Raw genomic sequence first — 18355 nt, 5'->3', positions numbered from 1 at the left:
CCAACACTCAGTTTGGCTTTATGTGGAATATATCTACGACTGATGCTCTCTTCGTCCTGCGACACACAATTGATGAGGTCCGATCCCCTCTTTTTACAGCATTTATTGATCTGCGAGCTACATATGACCACATCCCTCAAGGTCTCCTCTTAAGGGTCATCACACATACAATCTAATCTGAGAAACTCTCAAATGTCCTCAAATCTCTGTACACCAACATTACCGTCATAATAGCTGGTGCGAATGAGTCTAAAGATACATCAGGTTGTTGACAAGGTCTAGAATCGTGCGTTTTGTTCAATCTCTATTTTGATTTTGTGATTAAAGTCATCATCTTCGATTACGAGAAGCTACACCCAGAGGGAATTGGTATTGACATCAAGTTCACTTCACAAAACGAGTGTACACACCGAACAAATCGACGAGACCACCCCGCCGCTGGAAGAAAAAGGCTGCAATTTCTACTCTATGCTGACGACATGGTTGTTTTCACTGACTCAGCTGTTAAACTGCAAGATTTCCTCACTACCTAATGCGACTGCTTCTCATTTCAGCCTGAATATCTCTACTTCTAAAACGGAAACGATGTCTTTCAACACCCCTCTTGAAACAATGAAATCCAAGTCGCTGTTCAACGTTCAAAATCACGTCATCAAAAATGTAACCAAGTTCAGGTATCTTGGCCAGATGGTGACCAATCAAGCTGCCATCTACCTTGATGCTCCCATCACCGCAGCCCAAGCTAAGTGGTCTGAACTAATACACATCTTTACCAATAAATACCTGAAACTCTCCCTCCGCGTCAAATACCTTGAGGCGCATGTCCCCAGTGGACTATTCTGCGGTGTCCAATCGTGGGACCTTACCCAAGGTGAAATAAACAAACTCCAGGCGATTTACACTGGTTTCCTCCACCGTATGATTCACAACAGTTTTCAGCGTGGTGGCCATGGTGGTAAAATCCATCCAATGAAATTCCAAGTATAAGGAAAAAACCTGTCCCAAACCAGTCGTGTGAACCTACTTCAGAATACGACTACTCGTATAAATATTCCAACCTTGATCTACACCGCATTGGCAAAACCTCAACCTCAGACCAATACTGTGAGGTACAAATGTTGCAATATGTCGGTTACGTCACATGAATGAGCAACGATCAGTGGATGAAAATACTGCTCTTCACCCAAAACAGATCTTGTCAGCACGACTACTGGAAAAAGTTGGAGAAAACTACTGAAGTTTACCAAATTTCTATCCAAAAGATACCCATTGTATTTCAAGAAGAAACTGGCCATGAAGAATTGCAACAATTCACAACATGGAGAATTTACGTAAGTAATACATTCACTTATATTTTCAAAATGTTCATACATTATTTTAACTTCATAATGCACATGTATCTTCTCTGAACTAAATCAGTATTTGTTTCCCCTTTTTTGACTGATGACGTCATCAAACCAGAAATAACTTAAGTGTACATAAAATGTATACTGAAATTTATCATACTTTAACAGCTGCATTTTTTTTTTAAACAAAATAATTGGTTGTACTGGAAAGGTAAAATTTTGTGATCCTTTGTTCTGGCATAAAAATATTCATAACTTAACTAGGCACAGTTTAATGAAATAGTTCTCTGCCTGACCACTCTGCATTTGTAACTCTACAAATGCGAACCTCTAGTTGTACATACATTTGGGTGCCAAAAGCAATGTTTGGTATAGCAGAATGTTTGGTGTAGTGGTTTTATTTATAGCAGCATTCTACTGTACCGAGTATGGGTGCACATTAAAAAAGAAAGAAACCGTTTCCTACTGATGTAAGCTATTCTGAATATCAAGAATTAACTACTGTGTGCTTGTATTGCACCACTTACCTGATGTACTGCTATTTTCGTATTTCTGGCCTCACTAATAAGAGCATGTTGCAAATTCTCATCACGCCGTGCTTGTCCAGGAGTTTTCTTCTTTCGAAATCTATGTCATGAAAGTAATTGTGTTACATGACAAACATTTGTGAAACTATAAATGTTTTTAAGTAATTAGAAAATTATTGTTGCCTGCCAAAATCAACTATTTTGTTCATTCAGATAAACTAGTAATTTATTTTTAATATTGGGTTGTGCACATTTTAGCTCTTTTATAATATGCAAACAACCTTTACGGAATAAGGAAACAGTCCACAATATTCCTCAGTAAATTTCTCCATGAATCTGTAGTAAATTTGAAGTGCTATTTATCTCTTATAAAGGAGCTTTTGACAGTGATGACATGTCCAGTTGCCCTTGAACCTTCAGCAGATTAATTTCCTGCAGGTTGTGCATGTGATGATTGATCTACACAACAAAAACACTTTTGATTTTGTTTCTTTGGTCCTAATGTATTGTACGCTAAATTGATAATGCATAACATGTACCTCTTAACTTTCCTCTTGGAAGGATTTACTCCAGCACTTCCCCAATCTCCCCAACCTGGCAATGACAAGTCCACATCCTTTGGTTTGTCACGATCAATATGCTCCTGTTTTTCCTCTTGAAAAACCTTGACAATGTCATCTTCAGCAAATGCCTCTTGAATGTTCAAGAGATGCTGTTTTGTTTTCTCCAGTACCTGATCTTCACAGACAATAAGATCAGGAGCAGCAGAATGAATGCCTGTTGACGTAGCTATTGGCATTTTGGCCAAATACTTATCTTTTTCTTGTTTGTGAAGGACAGGGTTTTCATGACCTCTATCAAGGGGAGACAAGTCTTTAGGATTCGTCTTAAGAGAGGCAATCCCATCAGTATGTTTAACTTTGTGCTTAGACTGAACTGTAACAACAGGCTGTCCATGATGTACATTCAATTCCAATGGATAAGACTGCTCATCCTCTTGCCTCAACTTGGGTTTTATGAAGTCTGTGAATATCTCGTCCTCATTTTTTTCACACCTGTTATCTATGCTTTCATCAGATATGTAAGAGTCATTGTCCGATTCCTTTTGTTTTTGCTTCACATGACTAGAAACAGGCTCCAAAGTAACAATCTTGGAATGATCCTCAGCGTCTTGATGGCTGCCGATGCTTCCAGTAAACCACGGATTATTGATGTCACTGCATGACATATGGGTTGTGGAATTGTCTCCACTGCTACCAACTTGACTGACATGCATGGAACCCTCCTTGCATTCATTATCTTCTTCATCATGGACGTCTGCCATTTTTGTGGTAAGTTCATAACTCTTTTGCAACTGCTTAGCTAACAGATTGCGAGCCTGTGACAAAGAAATTATGTAGATTTTCCTGGTTACTTTAACAATTCATCATACAAATTTGATGGATAGATACAAAAAATGGACAAACCAAAAACAAATTCCATTGAAAAACGTTTCAGTACCCACAGTGATCTTGAATACAAAAAAGGGTCTGATACTCATCTCAAAGTTGGCATACTTGTTGCAAAATATGATATTCCTTTGCAATGTACATTTGCTAGTGGACTTCAAGCACAGATTTTTTTGTCCCTGAAATGTGTCACAATTTAGGTATAAAGTCTGCATTGACTACAACCTACTGGAAAAAGCAAAGGGGATCCAATCAGATTTGATATTTAGCAGGGCATGCAGTGCATGAGTAACATAATGTAATTTTGTTACAAAGGGGATAGGCCATATATTTAAGTGAATTAAGGTGCTGTAACAATAACACAAGCTCCTTAAATAGACTATTCTAATATTGATAAACTGACCTCCTCATTCAATAAAAATCAATACAAATTTCCTCCAATTAAAGAAGCAATAAGACACATTCTAAAAAGTCTTGCCTGAAAAAAAAAGGATTTGTGCAAAAATCCTACAACACTGACATTTATACTGAATTCATAAACATTGCTTATTATGTAGTGACCACATGTACATGTGCAGAATTATACAAGCATACATACATGTGAATGTAACCTAAGTCTTAATATTATTTTCAACTTGTAATACAGCTAAGATATTGATATTTCAACAACACTGATTTCCAAACCAAAAGATTCCTACTTCTTCTGACCAATTTTAGGAATGGTAGGGCCTCATGCCACATGACCAAAAATGTCCCAAAGTCTCCTGAATACTTATTCATTGACACCCCAATGTTTGCAATAGCTCACTTATTTCCAGGCAAGAATGGTTTTATTTGTCAACAAAACACCTGTCATGCTAGTTAGTTATCAATTCCTTGGGAATGCATTGTTACTATATCATGTACAATAATATGCAGAAAGGAACTTACAGTATGGTCATACTTCCCAAACCGCATTAATCCTTTTGCCCACTTTCCAGTATTACGATGCTTGAGAGTCACTCGTTCCTGTAACAGAACATGTCATATGCATTGAATGTAAATTGAAACTAGAACGGCGAAGCCGCCATGGCTCGCTGTCCAAGGCAGGAAGGGAGGCTGAAGGTAGGGTTGGGGGATGGGCATGATGGAAGGGGATCAGGATTCTTGTTGATGTGCCTAGGTGTAGGGGTCAGTTTTTAAATGTCAACATAAAAAGTCAACAGATTACCTAATAAATACATGTGTATATAGGTTAGCCGTCACTGTATTATGGGGGAGTTTTCCATTGTTAGGGTAATTAGGACCCAGTTGTGGATTTTTGCAGTCCCAACAGTGTCTTCTGCTCCCCATTCTTGTATTACCATGGGAAAACTCTTGTGTAGTCGCCACAAATGCAGAACAAGAATGGGTATACACGTACATGTACATGTAGACACAGCACCATCACCACCTCCCCTAAACCTTACCCCATCCAAAAACCTTACCCCATCCCCAACCCGCCCCCTCCCCCTCCCCCACCCAACCCCCTACCCACACCCATTCCATCCTCCCCTAACCATCCCCACCCTATCACCTACACATCCAAACCCCACCCAAACTCCAATCCCTATCTCCTTCCCCCTCCCCTGACCCGTACCCTCCCCTACCCCAACCCCCTACACCCACCTACCCTATCTTCCCCTATCTGTCCTTACCCACCCTACACATCCCCACCCTAACCCTTACTCGAATTCCAATATCCCGCCCACCCCATTCCCCCACCCATACATCCCAACCTGACCCTGTGCAACCCCTACTCTGATCCCTATATACCGGGTACTGCCCCCTCCCCTTATGCAACCCCTACAACAACCCATCCCTACCCATCCCTACACATCCCCAACCCAACCCCTACTCCGATCCTATATCCCAACCCCTGCCCAACCCCCTCCTAACCCAACCCCTCCATCCATGCCAATCCTCTCCCTACCTGTCTCCCCCTACCTGTTCCCACCCCACCCCTACAAATCCCCACCCCACCCAAACCCAGTATTCCAACCCCTCTCCCCACCCCACCCCACCCCAACCCACCGCGCCCCACCCATCCTAGCTCCCCTACTCATCCTACTCACACAAACCCTAACTCCAACCCCTATTCCTCAACCCACCCCACCCCACCCCAACCCCATAAACTAAAAGATCAAACCAGAAGCTCATGCACATCCCCCAAATGCATAGTGTACATGTACATGTTATACCGGTATACACACATGTATATGTTATACAAGTATACATGTACATGTAACAATTAAAAACTTTAACATTTTCTTGAATTAAAGTTCCTCAATAAAATCATAAAATTTACTGCAATGATATGAACCTAACTGAAGTTATAGAGATGATACATGAGTCATGACAACTGCATTTAATTTTTTTCCCCAAGTTAACTAGAACCAAAAACTTCAACATTTTTATCTGAACGCGGACGGACGTTCCAGCCAGACGGAATTGTGGGGTGATAGCATTGTGTTCCCATTATCCCTTTTTCTAAAGATTCTCTTCTGGGGTGATGTTTTTCTATTGTGAAAATAGTGGGGTGATGTGTCCTGAAAGGAACATCACCCCACAAGGGGGGTATGGTCAGAACGCCCGGACGGGCGCCCGGACAGACGGACGGAAATGGGTATTACATAGGCTGGCATCTGCTTCGCAGCTCACCAAAAATGAAGCATTAAGATATTTTAATGTTTGCTGATGTATGTTTTTAATAAGGTATGGCCTATAACAACATGTGACCATTATTTGATTTGGTTAATCTATATAATAACATGCAAGTCCCTGTTTGGATGTTTAGATGTTTGTCCGGGCTTATTCTCCGAAGTGGCAGGTCGCTAGGCACTTAAACTCGTTGAGTGGGTGAGGCTTGGTCCAACTTAGATTTTTTCAATCTTTATTAAGCGATTGCGGCCCCGGGGGTCCTCTCTCTTACGTACGTACAACGTGTGTACGTGTATACATTCGCACGTACATACACGCATACCAGCACGTTTGTTCATGGTGTATCAAGGATTTTCTATTGTTCCTCTTCCCTTTTCCTTTGTTTATACTCTTAACTTTTTTGCAACAGCTCTCATTGGTTTTGTACACTTTTTTTAACCGAGGAATCCTCGATTTGGTTCCTGTCCTCAATTCATTGATAATGTTGCACATGTGTCCTCAATTTACACCATAAACAAACGCACGTACACACGCTGTGATTGCATCTGAAAAGGGAACTCCCTACATGCCAATATGACTATAGAGGTCGCCGTCCATTTGTGTCTGTATGACAAAAAGAGCACCAAATTCGGGGCCAAACAACATTTGTTAAGCGATTGCAGGGGTGTAAATCCTGGGGGGGGGATGGGGTATATACCCAACCCCCCTTCCCCCCTCACTTTTTGACCAGGGAGGGATGGGCTATTGAATTATCCCCTCCACTTTTTTGTGATGAGAAAAAAATGCGGATTTCGAGTTATTTTTTCGAACATCCCAACAACCAAAATGTATTCAAGGTAAATTTTTACGATTTCTGAATGTGGAATTTGTTTTCTACTTGGCAAAGTTTATGAGACTAGTCAAATAAATAGACAATTTTGTTTAGGACATATTCGGACCATTGGGACTATCGGGTTATTTTACGCAGCTCTCACGATGCAGTGGTGACTTCGGTAGTGTTTTTTAATGTTTCAATTGTTCCATGAATGGAAAAATGACGCCATCACGATAATATCGCGATATCCGATATTTATTTTATGATATTGGGATTTAAAAATAAATGGATATTGAACAGGCTTAGTATCAAATAAAAGATACCTTTTTGAGACTTTGATTACAGAACTCGTATCAGGAGCTTGCGACACCATCACAGTGTCTTTGTCAACTGGTGTTGTTGAGGCCCTCAAAGCCCTCCGTTACGCTGAAAACATCGATCGTAAATTGGCGAGTTGGAAAAACCACCGGCTCTTCAATATCCGGTGCCTGCGGTGTGACATCATTCCACGAAGCATTAAACTGACATCTAATGTCAATGGGGCCAAAGCAGACAAGATTCTACACACAGCAGAGAGAAAACTCTTAACTGAACGAGTCAACCAGTGTATTTTCATGCTAAAATGCCTGGAAAATCAATGTGAAAAAGAACTCAACAAAGTCACCACAGCGCTCCGGGCGGATGACGTCACTGGACTAGCAGAAGTCATGACCTATCTGCCGCAAAAACACGACGCCATGTTTGAGTCCACACGAAACAAAAACAAAAACAACAAACGGATCAAACATCTGAGGTGCATCACAAATCAACCATTAACACGGACAGATGGGTGGTTAATATTTCGTCCAGGACTCTCAAACCAGAAGAACGATCAATCCTAGGGAAAGGTTTCAAACAAGTCATCACAGAAGAGGAGAACCGCGAGACTGAACTTCACCACGTCAAAAACGCTCTCACTGCCAACGGGTACCAACCATGGGCATTCAAGATCCCTAAAAAGAAACAAACAACTGGAGCTGCCTCCAAGGCGATCACCAATGCGAAGCAACAGCCTATGGCCATTCTCCCATACATCCGAGGTTTGTCTGAACAGTTGGAGTGTGTGTTTTGTGAACACGGTGTCATGGTAGCACACAAACCGTTCAACACTCTTCGCTCCCAGTTGATCAGCCTGAAAGATAAGACTCCAGACCTCAAGAAATTTGGCCTCTTATACCAGATGTCGTGTGATGGTTGTGAAGACACATATATCGGGGAAACAGCTCGCACTCTGCAGACCCAATACAGAGAACACACCAGTAGGTCAGCCCCCCCTACAGCACTTGGTGAACATATATCCACCCCAGGATCATCGCCAGGGAGGACAACCTCTGGAAACGCAAAATGTTCATCCACACGAACTCGCCAGCGTGAAAAGTTTGACCGACTCATCAAACAAAAACAACAAACGGATCAAACATCTGGGTGCATCACAAATCGACCATTAACACGGACAGACTGGTGGTTAATATTTCGTCCAGGACTCTCAAACCAGAAGAACGATCAATCCTAGGGAAAGGTTTGAACTTTGCAGTGACACCACGTAAACTCCCAATAGAAGATTTGATCGTAAATACGGAACAGGTATGTCACAGGATTACAAACCCCAGCACCGCACAGAGTCTCAGAGCCACAGTCGTCAAAAAGATATCCAAGGCCAAGTTACCAAAACAAAACATTCCTTGAACTGAGTTCAACGCTATCCAGGATTTGAAAAAGGACAAATCAATCAAGATAGTACCAGCTGATAAAGGAGAGTGACCGTGGTGATGAACAGTGAAGACTATCACCGTAAGATCACAGGTTTATTGAGTGACAGTAACACTTATTGTAAACTAAAGAGAGATCCCACATCAAAGTTTAAATCCAAAATGATTGCAATTTTGAGGAAGTGGCAGAAAGGTTCGAACCCCCTGCCTGCGGTTCTGTACCACAAAATATACCCAACTACGGAGGAGGTACCTAAACTGTACGGCTTGCCTAAAATCCATAAAAATGGCGCCCCCCTCCGCCCCATTGTGTCATGCATTGATTGCTGATTTTGTGAACAAGATCACAGACCACGAAGTTCCACCAGGTCGCAAGATTGTGTCATACGACGTGTCTGCATTGTTCACAAGCATCCCTGTCGAAGACGCTGTCAGGGTGGTCAGACACACACTCGAAAATGACGACTCTCCCCATACCTGCACCCAAATGTCGGTTGAGCAGATCATTAAGATGCTGGTCTTCTGTTTGGACACTACATACTTTGTGTATGATGGCACTTACTACCAGCAAACTCATGGGACTGCAATGGGTTCCCCTGTATCCCCACTGGTTGCCAACCTTTACATGGAGGATTTTGAACGTCCAGCATTGTCTACTGCTCCTACCCCTCCAAACCGATGGTACCGCTATGTGGACGATACCTTTGTGGAGATATAGGAGTTAGCCATCCAAGGTTTCACCCAACATATCAACAGCATCGATCCAAACATCAGGTTTACTATGGAACCAGAGACAGATTCCAAACTTCCATTCCTAGACACCTGCGTTCACATCAAAGTGACGGATCAACCAAAGTAACCATCTACAGGAAGCCGACTCACACCGATCAATATTTGAACTTTGGGTCCAATCACCACCTGGCACACAAGAGGTCCGTGGTTCGCACTCTTTGCCACCGGATCGACCAAGTCATCACAGACAAGGAGGACCGTGAGACTGAACTTCACCACGTCAAAAACGCTCTCACTGCCAACAGGTACCAACCATGGGCATTCAAGATCCCTAAAAAGAAACAAACAACTGGAGCTGCCTCCAAGGCGATCACCAATGCGAAGCAACAGCCTATGGCCATTCTCCCATACATCCGAGATTTGTCTGAACAGCTGGAGTGTGTGTTTTGTGAACACGGTGTCATGGTAGCACACAAACCGTTTAACACTCTTCGCTCCCAGTTGATCAGCCTGAAAGATAAGACTCCAGACCTCAAGAAATTTGGCCTCGTATACCAGATGTCGTGTGATGGTTGTGAAGACACATATATCGGGGAAACAGCTCACACTCTGCAGACCCAATACAGAGAACACACCAGTAGGTCAGCCCCCCCTACAGCAGTTGGTGAACATATATCCACCCCCGACATAGCATCTTCGTGGACAATGTCAAGATTATCGCCAGGGATGACGACCTCTGGAAACGCAAAATCCGCGAGGCCGTTGAAATCCGCAGACACCACCCCCATATGAACAGAGATGGAGGGTACGTGCTGGCCGACGTTTACGACCGCCTCCTGTCGTCTGACCAAGCTTGGTCACGTGACGGGTCACGTGAGGGCCTCAACAACACCAGTTGACAAAGACACCGTGATGGTGTCGCAAGCTCCTGATACGAGTTCTGTAATCAAAGTCTCAAAAAGGTATCTTTTATTTAATTGATATAATAATGGGCCTGGAAATGAACTTTCATGCTCAAGGCTTAGTTTTGTCTAAAAAATGTCAGGGTGTCAGGACATTTACCAAAATACCTTAATGATAGCAAAGCTGAAAATTTGAAGCTACATGTAGTTTCCATATTTGAACAAATTCGGGAAAGTTGTAGACTTTTGAAGCAATCGCCACTAGAGTCCTTATTGGTTGCACTGCCCAGTCTCCTCCCTCCCCCCCCCTCCTTGATAGCTTAAATGTCATTGTATTCTCTGATATTGATAAGAACTGCTAAATCTCAACATGTTACTATTTTCACTGATAGGTCTACATTTATTCCCCATTAATTGATTTATACATTCCTTTATTTTTTTATATTTTTTTCATTTATTTATTCCTTTATTTGTCTCTTCATTTCTTCATCTTTTTCAATTTGTTGTTCTCCTTCATCAATAAAAATCACGCTCGCATTTTACATCTGATGTTGTACTTATGTAGCCTCATACGCATTTACCTACCCAACGCTAGGGGCGCCCTTCCCAATAGCCCATATTAATGACTTCATCGTATTTCATGGGTCACTGTACGAAAAGATACCTAGTGTCTGATCTTCCCTTATATACATGATATACGATATTTTGCGGGAACCAGTCTATACAACTGCTACGTATATGTTCAAAAGAACTAGGAGACCAAAAACTTTACTAAGGCCAGATGGCATTTTTACTGATAAAATGGGCAATATGGATGCATTTTTTTCATGTGCGCAACTCAACTCTCACTTCAAATTTTGCACTTAGAGAATCAATCATGTATAAATACAATTTTTATGTTTTAGTGCATCGGCATTTTGAGCGTCAACTTGCATAACGCGCATCGGCTGCGTCGTATTTCGAACACGTTTCGAGCAACAAGCACGAGTGTTTGGAACATTTTGCGCAATGCATGCTTGATTGCGTAAAATATGCAGTTGCAGTTCTCCTACAAAGATGGTCGTCATTGAACGAGCCCTATATTCAATAAAATGTCCCATTAACAGCATATCGTTTTAAGTGAAAACAGAGGATTTTTTACCCTCTTGTCACTGTCAAACTGGCACAACTGAACTCTCACAGTATTACTCTCACTGTTTTATATATTAATACTGGTTATACACATTAGCTTTGACTGCATGTGGCCGGCAGTTACACGGCAACACGGCTGGCTAGTTTAGTCAATTACCTTTGCTCTTGCTTTGTCAAAGTTTAAGAGTAGCTCATTTGCTTCTTCTGGTCCAGCTTTTACTCTCTCTCTGAGTTTACCTGCCTCTTCTTTGGTCCTGCCTTTACGTTGAATCCGGTGATACCTTTTTCAATAAAAGTAAGATTAAGAAGAATGATGCATGAATGTTTGATTTATTGAAAATCCCACACAATATGATGTCACTGACCATGCTGATTCAAAACAAGTAAAGACAGTACTTTCGATTTATAACAAGCAAGAGAGAGAGAGCTGCTGTGATAGTAAATTAGAGTTACCTTTTAACATTTCAATCAAATTGATTACATCCAACATACTTCATACCCATTTTTAAGGGGGACTTTCAGTGAGACATGAAGAGTAATGCTGGCTGAGATTAGCCTTGATATAAGAGTATGAACTTTTATTATTTAATCCTGGTCCTTAACTCACCACACATGATGTTTGATATTTGCTGTTAGGGTTTTTGGTAATATTTATGTTGTCATTTGGTTAGGTTTCCCCCCTAATTTTTCTAAAATACTAAGCTTTTCATGTGCATCTCACACTGTACGTTTCTTTTGTTTTACTTTTTTTAAGAGCAAGTATTTTAGAATCAGTGCATCCAGTGGATAATTTGCACCTGATCTCATACAAAAAATACTGACGGATCACAGTGACATCCTCGCACCAGTTTTAGCATTCATCTTCCAAAAATCTATTTCATATTGCGACATCCCTGAAGACTGGAAGAAAGCAAATAAATATTCACCATCAAATTACAGGCCTGTATCGCTTACCTCAGTGACCTGTAAGATGTTAGAACGCATCATATTCGCACAAATTATGGATCACCTTGATGACTACAACTTACTAGTCCACTACCAACATGGATTGAGGGAAAAGCACAGCTGTGACAACCAATTAACAACCACCACAGATGATCTCCACAAAAAGCTGGATTCTGGCACACAGCAAGATGTACTGATCCTTGACTTTGCAAAAGCATTTGAGAAAGTACCACATCAACAGTGCTTACAAAATTAGAACACTGCAGCACTAGGGGTCAAATGCATTGAAGGGACTAGCTCATCACTACCAGACAGCAAGCTGTAGTATTGGATGGAGAATCAATAATGGGAGTCCACAGGGAGTTCAAGTCCTTGTCTGGTGTAGGTGGTCCAGGCCTCACTGCTGTATAGCAGAGTTCTGATGACGCATGCTTGGTAGACCTGGAGTTTTGTGCACACAGTTAGGTTCTTGTTAGACCACACTCTCTTTGCCAGCCTGGCCATCACTGCGGCGGCCCTGGCAAGACGGGTGCTCAGTTCTGCGTCAAGTGACAGGTTGCTGGAGACTGTTGATCCGAGGTACGTAAAGGCGCCCACACAGTCTAGGGTCTTGTTGTCAATAGAGATGGAGGGTGGGTTTCGACATCTTGGCCCATGACATGGGCCTTCTTAATGCTGATGGTGAGGGCGAACTCCTTGTATGCATAAGAGAGCCTGTCCACCAACTGCTGGAGCCCTGTCTCTGTGTGGGATGCTAGAGCTGCATCATCTGCAAATAGCATTTCCCTCAGGAGTACACTGGTCACTTTCGTCTTGGACCTCAGGCGAGCAAGGTTGAAGAGTTTGCCATCAGCTCTTGAGTGTAGGTAGACGCCTTCAGGGGATGAGTCAAATGCAAACAACAGCAGGAGAGAGAAGAAAATTCCGAAGAGGGTCGGTGCAAGAACACAGCCCTGCTTCACTCCGCTGTGGATTGGGAAGGCCTCTGAAGTTTCTCCATCACAACAGACTGAACCCTGCATGTTGTTGTGAAATGATGTCACGATGCTGAGAAGTTTTGGAGGGCAACCAATCTTTGCAAGCAGCTTGAAGAGACTATCTCTGCTAACAAGGTCGAAGGCCTTGTGAGGTCGACAAAAGCGAGATACAAAGGTCTCCTCTGTTCACGGCATTTCTCCTGCAGTTGTCGAAGGGTGAAGATCATGTCCACCGTGGATCTTGCTGCCCTGAAGCCACACTGTGATTCAGGATAAACACGCTCCGTCAGAAGCTGGAGCCTGATAAGGGCAACGCCTGCGAAGACCTTCCCCACAGTGCTGAGCAGAGAGATGCCGTGGTAGTTGTTACAGTCGCTGCGGTCGCCCTTGTTCTTGTACAGCGTGACGATTTTGGCGTCACGCATGTCCTGGGGGACGACTCCTTCATTCAGCAAAGGCAGAGGAGGTCGTGAAGATATGGCAAAAGGGTTGGTTTCCCAAGTTGGATGATGTCAGGTGTTATCTCATCAGCATCTGGGGCCTTGCCGCAAGCGAGTCTGTCAATGGCTTTGCTGAGCTCCTCTTGCATGGGGTCCTTGTCAAGCTCCTCCATCACAGGCTGGCTTGCGATGCCATTCAGAGCCTCCTCTGACAGTGTTTTCTGTGGCATATAACTCCATGTAGTGCTCAGCCCACCTTTCCATCTGTTTGCTGCTGTCGGTGATGACTTCTCCGGACTTGGATTTGAGAGGCGCTGTTTTTTTGATGGAGGGACCTGTGGCTTGCTTGATCCCCTCGAACATGCCCCTGATGTCACCTGTGTCGGAGGCGGCTTGTATGCTGGAGGAGAGTTTGAGCCAGTAGTTGTTTGCGCAGCGTCGTGCTGTTTGCTGGGCCTTGCCCCTAGCTTTTCTAAGAGCCTCAAGGTTCCTCGTCAATGGATTATCGTTGTACTTGAGGAAGGCGGTACGCTTGGCCTCAATAACTGGCTCCATCTCCGCTCGATTGGCCTCAAACCAGTCTGCATTTTTCCTCACTTTCTTGCCATATGCTGCGAGGGCTTGGTCATAAATGGTGTCACGCAGGCAGTTCCACTTGTCCACAGCACTTTGCTGATTGGAGGAGGAGAGTGCTTGATCAAGTGAGGTGGGGAAGAGCTGGGTGACAGTTGGATTTATGGAGCGGCTGGCGTTGATACGGGGACGTGCCTTCTGCTTGGCATGGTGGATCTGCCTGGGCTGTAGCTTGACCTTACTGAGAACGAGGGAGTGGTCCGTGTCACAGTCCGCGCTATGAAAAGTGCGGGTGAAGTGGACAAAGTTGAGTGCCTCTCGTCTCGTGATGAGGTCGAGCTGGTGCCAGCGTTTGGATCTTGGGTGTCTCCAGGAGACCCTGTGCAATGGCTTAGTCTGGAAAAAGGTGTTGGTGATGCAGAACTGATAATAGCAGCACAACTCTAGCAGTCTCTGCCCATTCTCGTTCATACTCCCCACTCCGAAGTGTCCAAGGCAGTCTGGCCAGGATTCGTGGTCGGCGCCAACCCTAGCATTGAAGTCCCCCAGGAGGAACAGGTGCTCGTTCTTTGGGATGGTGCTGATGGCCGTGTCAAGCTCCTCGTAGAACTTGTCTTTTGACTCAGGGGGAGAGCAGAGGGTTGGGGCGTAAACACAATCTCGAGAGGGACACAATTTTATTATTGCGAGAGGGGTATTTGTGCTTTAGAGGGGTACTTTGTTAATGCGCAAGGCGCACTTATGTTTTTGAGGGGCAGTTTTCCGTAACAAGAGAGGAGACAATTTTATTTGTAGCGCGATCATATGCTTTCATGTGGGCGTTTGAGGGACAGTTTTGTTTTTATCTCGACGGGCACATTATAACCCCGAGAGGGGCACTTTTTTTGGCCTGGCAAAATCTTGGGGGGGGGGGGGGGGGAGAGGGGGAAGGCCGTTTTTGATGCTGTTTTTGTATTTCGGAATACAAAAAAATGATGGAATGTGATAACACTAAATAATGACCCTATATAATATTCAGCAATTTGGAAAGATATGGTGTAAAGATTGCAGCCCTTCCTGAATCTTAGTTTGTAGAACAAGGGAACTTCCAGGGCACATGTTCTTCTGGACATGTAAAGACAATGATGAAAGGTGTGAATCCAGAGAATGCATTGCTTCAGACAACTCACTGGGTAGCCTCTTAACTACAGGTATGACTAACAGGCTTATGAAGCTGTGAGCTCCATGCAAATGAGGGTATTTTGTGACATTATTCACTACATATGCACCTACCATGACTAACTCTTTCTCAACAATGAATAATTTAACAAATTGTTTGATCACATGATTTAAGATGTCCCAGAAGCTGAAAAGCTTATTTTTTTGTGGTGACTTTAATGCCAGGATAAGAGGTGATCATGCCACTTAAAGAATTTATCTAGGGAGATGTGGAAGAGCTTTGTTTATAGTCAGGTGGCTTAGACCCAATTTTTGACAAAATCATGACCGACTGGTCCAAAGCACCAAACTTGGCAGAAAGATTCTTATAGCCCCAGAGAAGATATTTAGAAGGGGTGACACCTGAAATTCTTTTGGGAAGGGTACCTGATTTGCATAAATCGTAAATACTTGCCGTGTAATATATTTGTTCCCATATTTGGGTTAACTTTTTGTGTTTTTATTTTTTGAAAAGTATATTTTGGTGATTCTACTTACACATCCTTACTTCAATAACATTTTCTAAAGCATATAAGTGACTGAATAATTATGAGGACATAGTAACAATCCAAAATGGCTTCTATTATACCCTAAAGTTGCGCGCATTTACCTTGTCTCCAAATATCAGCAAGTAGTCTTGCCAAACCTCAGTATTGATGAGCTTCAAATTCACCATGTTGCTTACTGGCAAAGTTACCCTATTAACAATTTATGGAAAATTATGAACTTCATGTGAAAAATGATAACATTGTGATATGTGATATTGTGATGTGCACAGAAAACAAAAACGGGGGAAAAAACCGAAGTGTCCGTAAATTGGTCTTAAAAGTAGCTGAAGGGTTGCCTAAAGTGGGAGACTCGAACAAGTTCCAGGAAATCCCCAAAAGTATTGGCAAGAAAACATTTTGACGTAGACGTAATTATTATAAACAACAATAATCTCTTATTTTGGGGATTTCCTTGAACTTGTTTTTAAGTCCCCCACGTTAGGCAACCCTTCGCCTAATTGTTAGCCCAATTTATGGACACCTCATTTCCCCCCCTTTTTTTTTCTCTTTTTTTTGGGGGCAAATCATCAAGATGTTATAATTTTGGAAATAATTTCCCATTTATTTTTGTTAGGGTAACTGTGCCAGTTAGTAACTTTGTGAATTTGAAGCTCATCAATACTGACGTTTGGCGAGACTACTTGATATCCGAGGAAAAGGTAAATGCGCGCAACTTTAGGGTATAGTAGTAGTCATTTTTTATCTTTATTATGTCCTCATAATTATCCAGTCACTTATACTTTAGGCAATGTTACTTAAAGGGAATATACATCATTTGCTTTTGCTGTAATTTTCAGAAATGGATGGAATTGGGGGGTTGGAAATATATAGCAAATATAGTTACACTGACTTTTTTGAGGTTTTGGGTTCGAAAATGCTATAAAAACCAAGAAAAACGATCATTTTCCTGTAGTCTGGTTCCCTGACTCCATATAAGAAGAAACAGAGCAGTTTACATACATTGGGGAATTGTAAGTTCAGGGAACCAGTCTAGCTGGCTCGTACCCGTTCATAGGTTTGTAATCGATTGCAAACAAGTGCGATGGTCAATTGGGGCCAGTATTTGAAAAAAAAGCCAGTTGTTTCCAACGCTGATCGGCCGATCAGCGTTGGAAATTGATACAAAAATACCACTTTTCTTGAAAATGACAGTATACCAGGTGCCATGATTTTACAGGATGCTTTACATTGTCATTCACTAACAGTCCAGCAAGGTATTTCAAAATGATTTGGTAGTTTTATTTTTTGATGTTTGCAAATGTTGTATTTTCCCTTTAAGAAAGGATGTGTAATTAGAATTCCCAGAATATATACTTTTCAACAACAACAACAACAAAAAAACATACCCAAATATGGGAATAAATATATTACACGGCAGTTATTAACGATTTATGCAAATCAGGCACCCTTCCCAATAGAATTTTAGGTGTCACGCCTTTTAATATCTTCTTCAGGGGTACAAGAATCTATCTGCCGTGTTTGGTGCTTTGGACCAGTGGGTCACGATTCCAACCATATGCCACCTGACCATTAACTGCTCTTCCTGAAATGCCCAGAGCACAACCAGGCAGTAATACTCTATTCCACATGTCTGAGAATGGTTCTCCACTTGGCATCAGGCTCTAGGTCAAAAGATCTTACCTCTCACACTATTTCTGGACTAACTCTTAAGGTATAGCAGATAAAACAAGCACAAGAGCGATGGCGGTATGGAATGGTCTGTGGGTTATTTTCTTGTAACTTCTTTGTGCAACTTCCACAATACATCACATTCAAGTTACAAATACAAACCAGCCTTGACACAAGGAAACTTAACACTGCTGAACTCAGTAGCACATGTCTGCAAAGCAGTCTTTGAATGAACATCATCATGTCACTTTCCAACATAAAGGGAGACACAGTTGACCAACAGTGGGAAACCTTTAAGGCTGAGACCTGCTGCCTCAATATTCATTTCAAAAACTGAAACCCAAATTATTGACTTCCTAAAATATTTCAATAACTTCCAAGTACCTACAACTTTCCATTTCCTAATAATCCTGTACTCCATGATAGAATGATCACAACTGGGCGATTCCATATTACAAAGTCAAAAATTCATACATTTTAGAAATTCTCTGATATATCTTCTGATGGGTGAAATGCATACCTAAATACTCCAGCTTCAGGGACCAAATGAGTTTGAGAACGTGATACTTTGGGTAAAATTAAAGGATTTGTGAATGTGTTTTTCAAATGCCTTTGAATTTTACCATTTGCCATTATTTGCCCTCAATTTTCAAATCACTAACTCAAACACGTTTCTAAGTATGAGAAGTTAACAGGGTACCGGTAGGTACCGGTACTTC

General features: G+C 42.3%; 1 protein-coding gene across 1 annotated transcript in view; it reads right to left on the bottom strand.

Moving 5' to 3' along the window:
• The window catches only part of LOC119722963 (U3 small nucleolar RNA-associated protein 14 homolog A-like), a 67377-nt gene that overhangs the window by 9141 nt on the left and 39881 nt on the right, over window positions 1-18355 (bottom strand). The window contains exons 10-13 of the mRNA XM_038193395.1: window positions 11485-11608; window positions 4252-4329; window positions 2413-3251; window positions 1874-1973 (exon numbers count right to left, since the gene is read on the bottom strand). Of these exons, the coding sequence (XP_038049323.1) occupies window positions 1874-1973; window positions 2413-3251; window positions 4252-4329; window positions 11485-11608 (1141 nt within the window). The remainder of the gene's footprint in view (window positions 1-1873; window positions 1974-2412; window positions 3252-4251; window positions 4330-11484; window positions 11609-18355) is intronic.

This window comes from Patiria miniata, unplaced genomic scaffold (genome assembly GCF_015706575.1).
Source record: "Patiria miniata isolate m_02_andy unplaced genomic scaffold, ASM1570657v1 HiC_scaffold_16, whole genome shotgun sequence".
NCBI lineage: Eukaryota > Metazoa > Echinodermata > Asteroidea > Valvatida > Asterinidae > Patiria > Patiria miniata.
The sequence above is the reverse complement of the archived record's forward strand: the minus strand, read 5'-3'. Positions and strand labels throughout refer to the sequence as shown.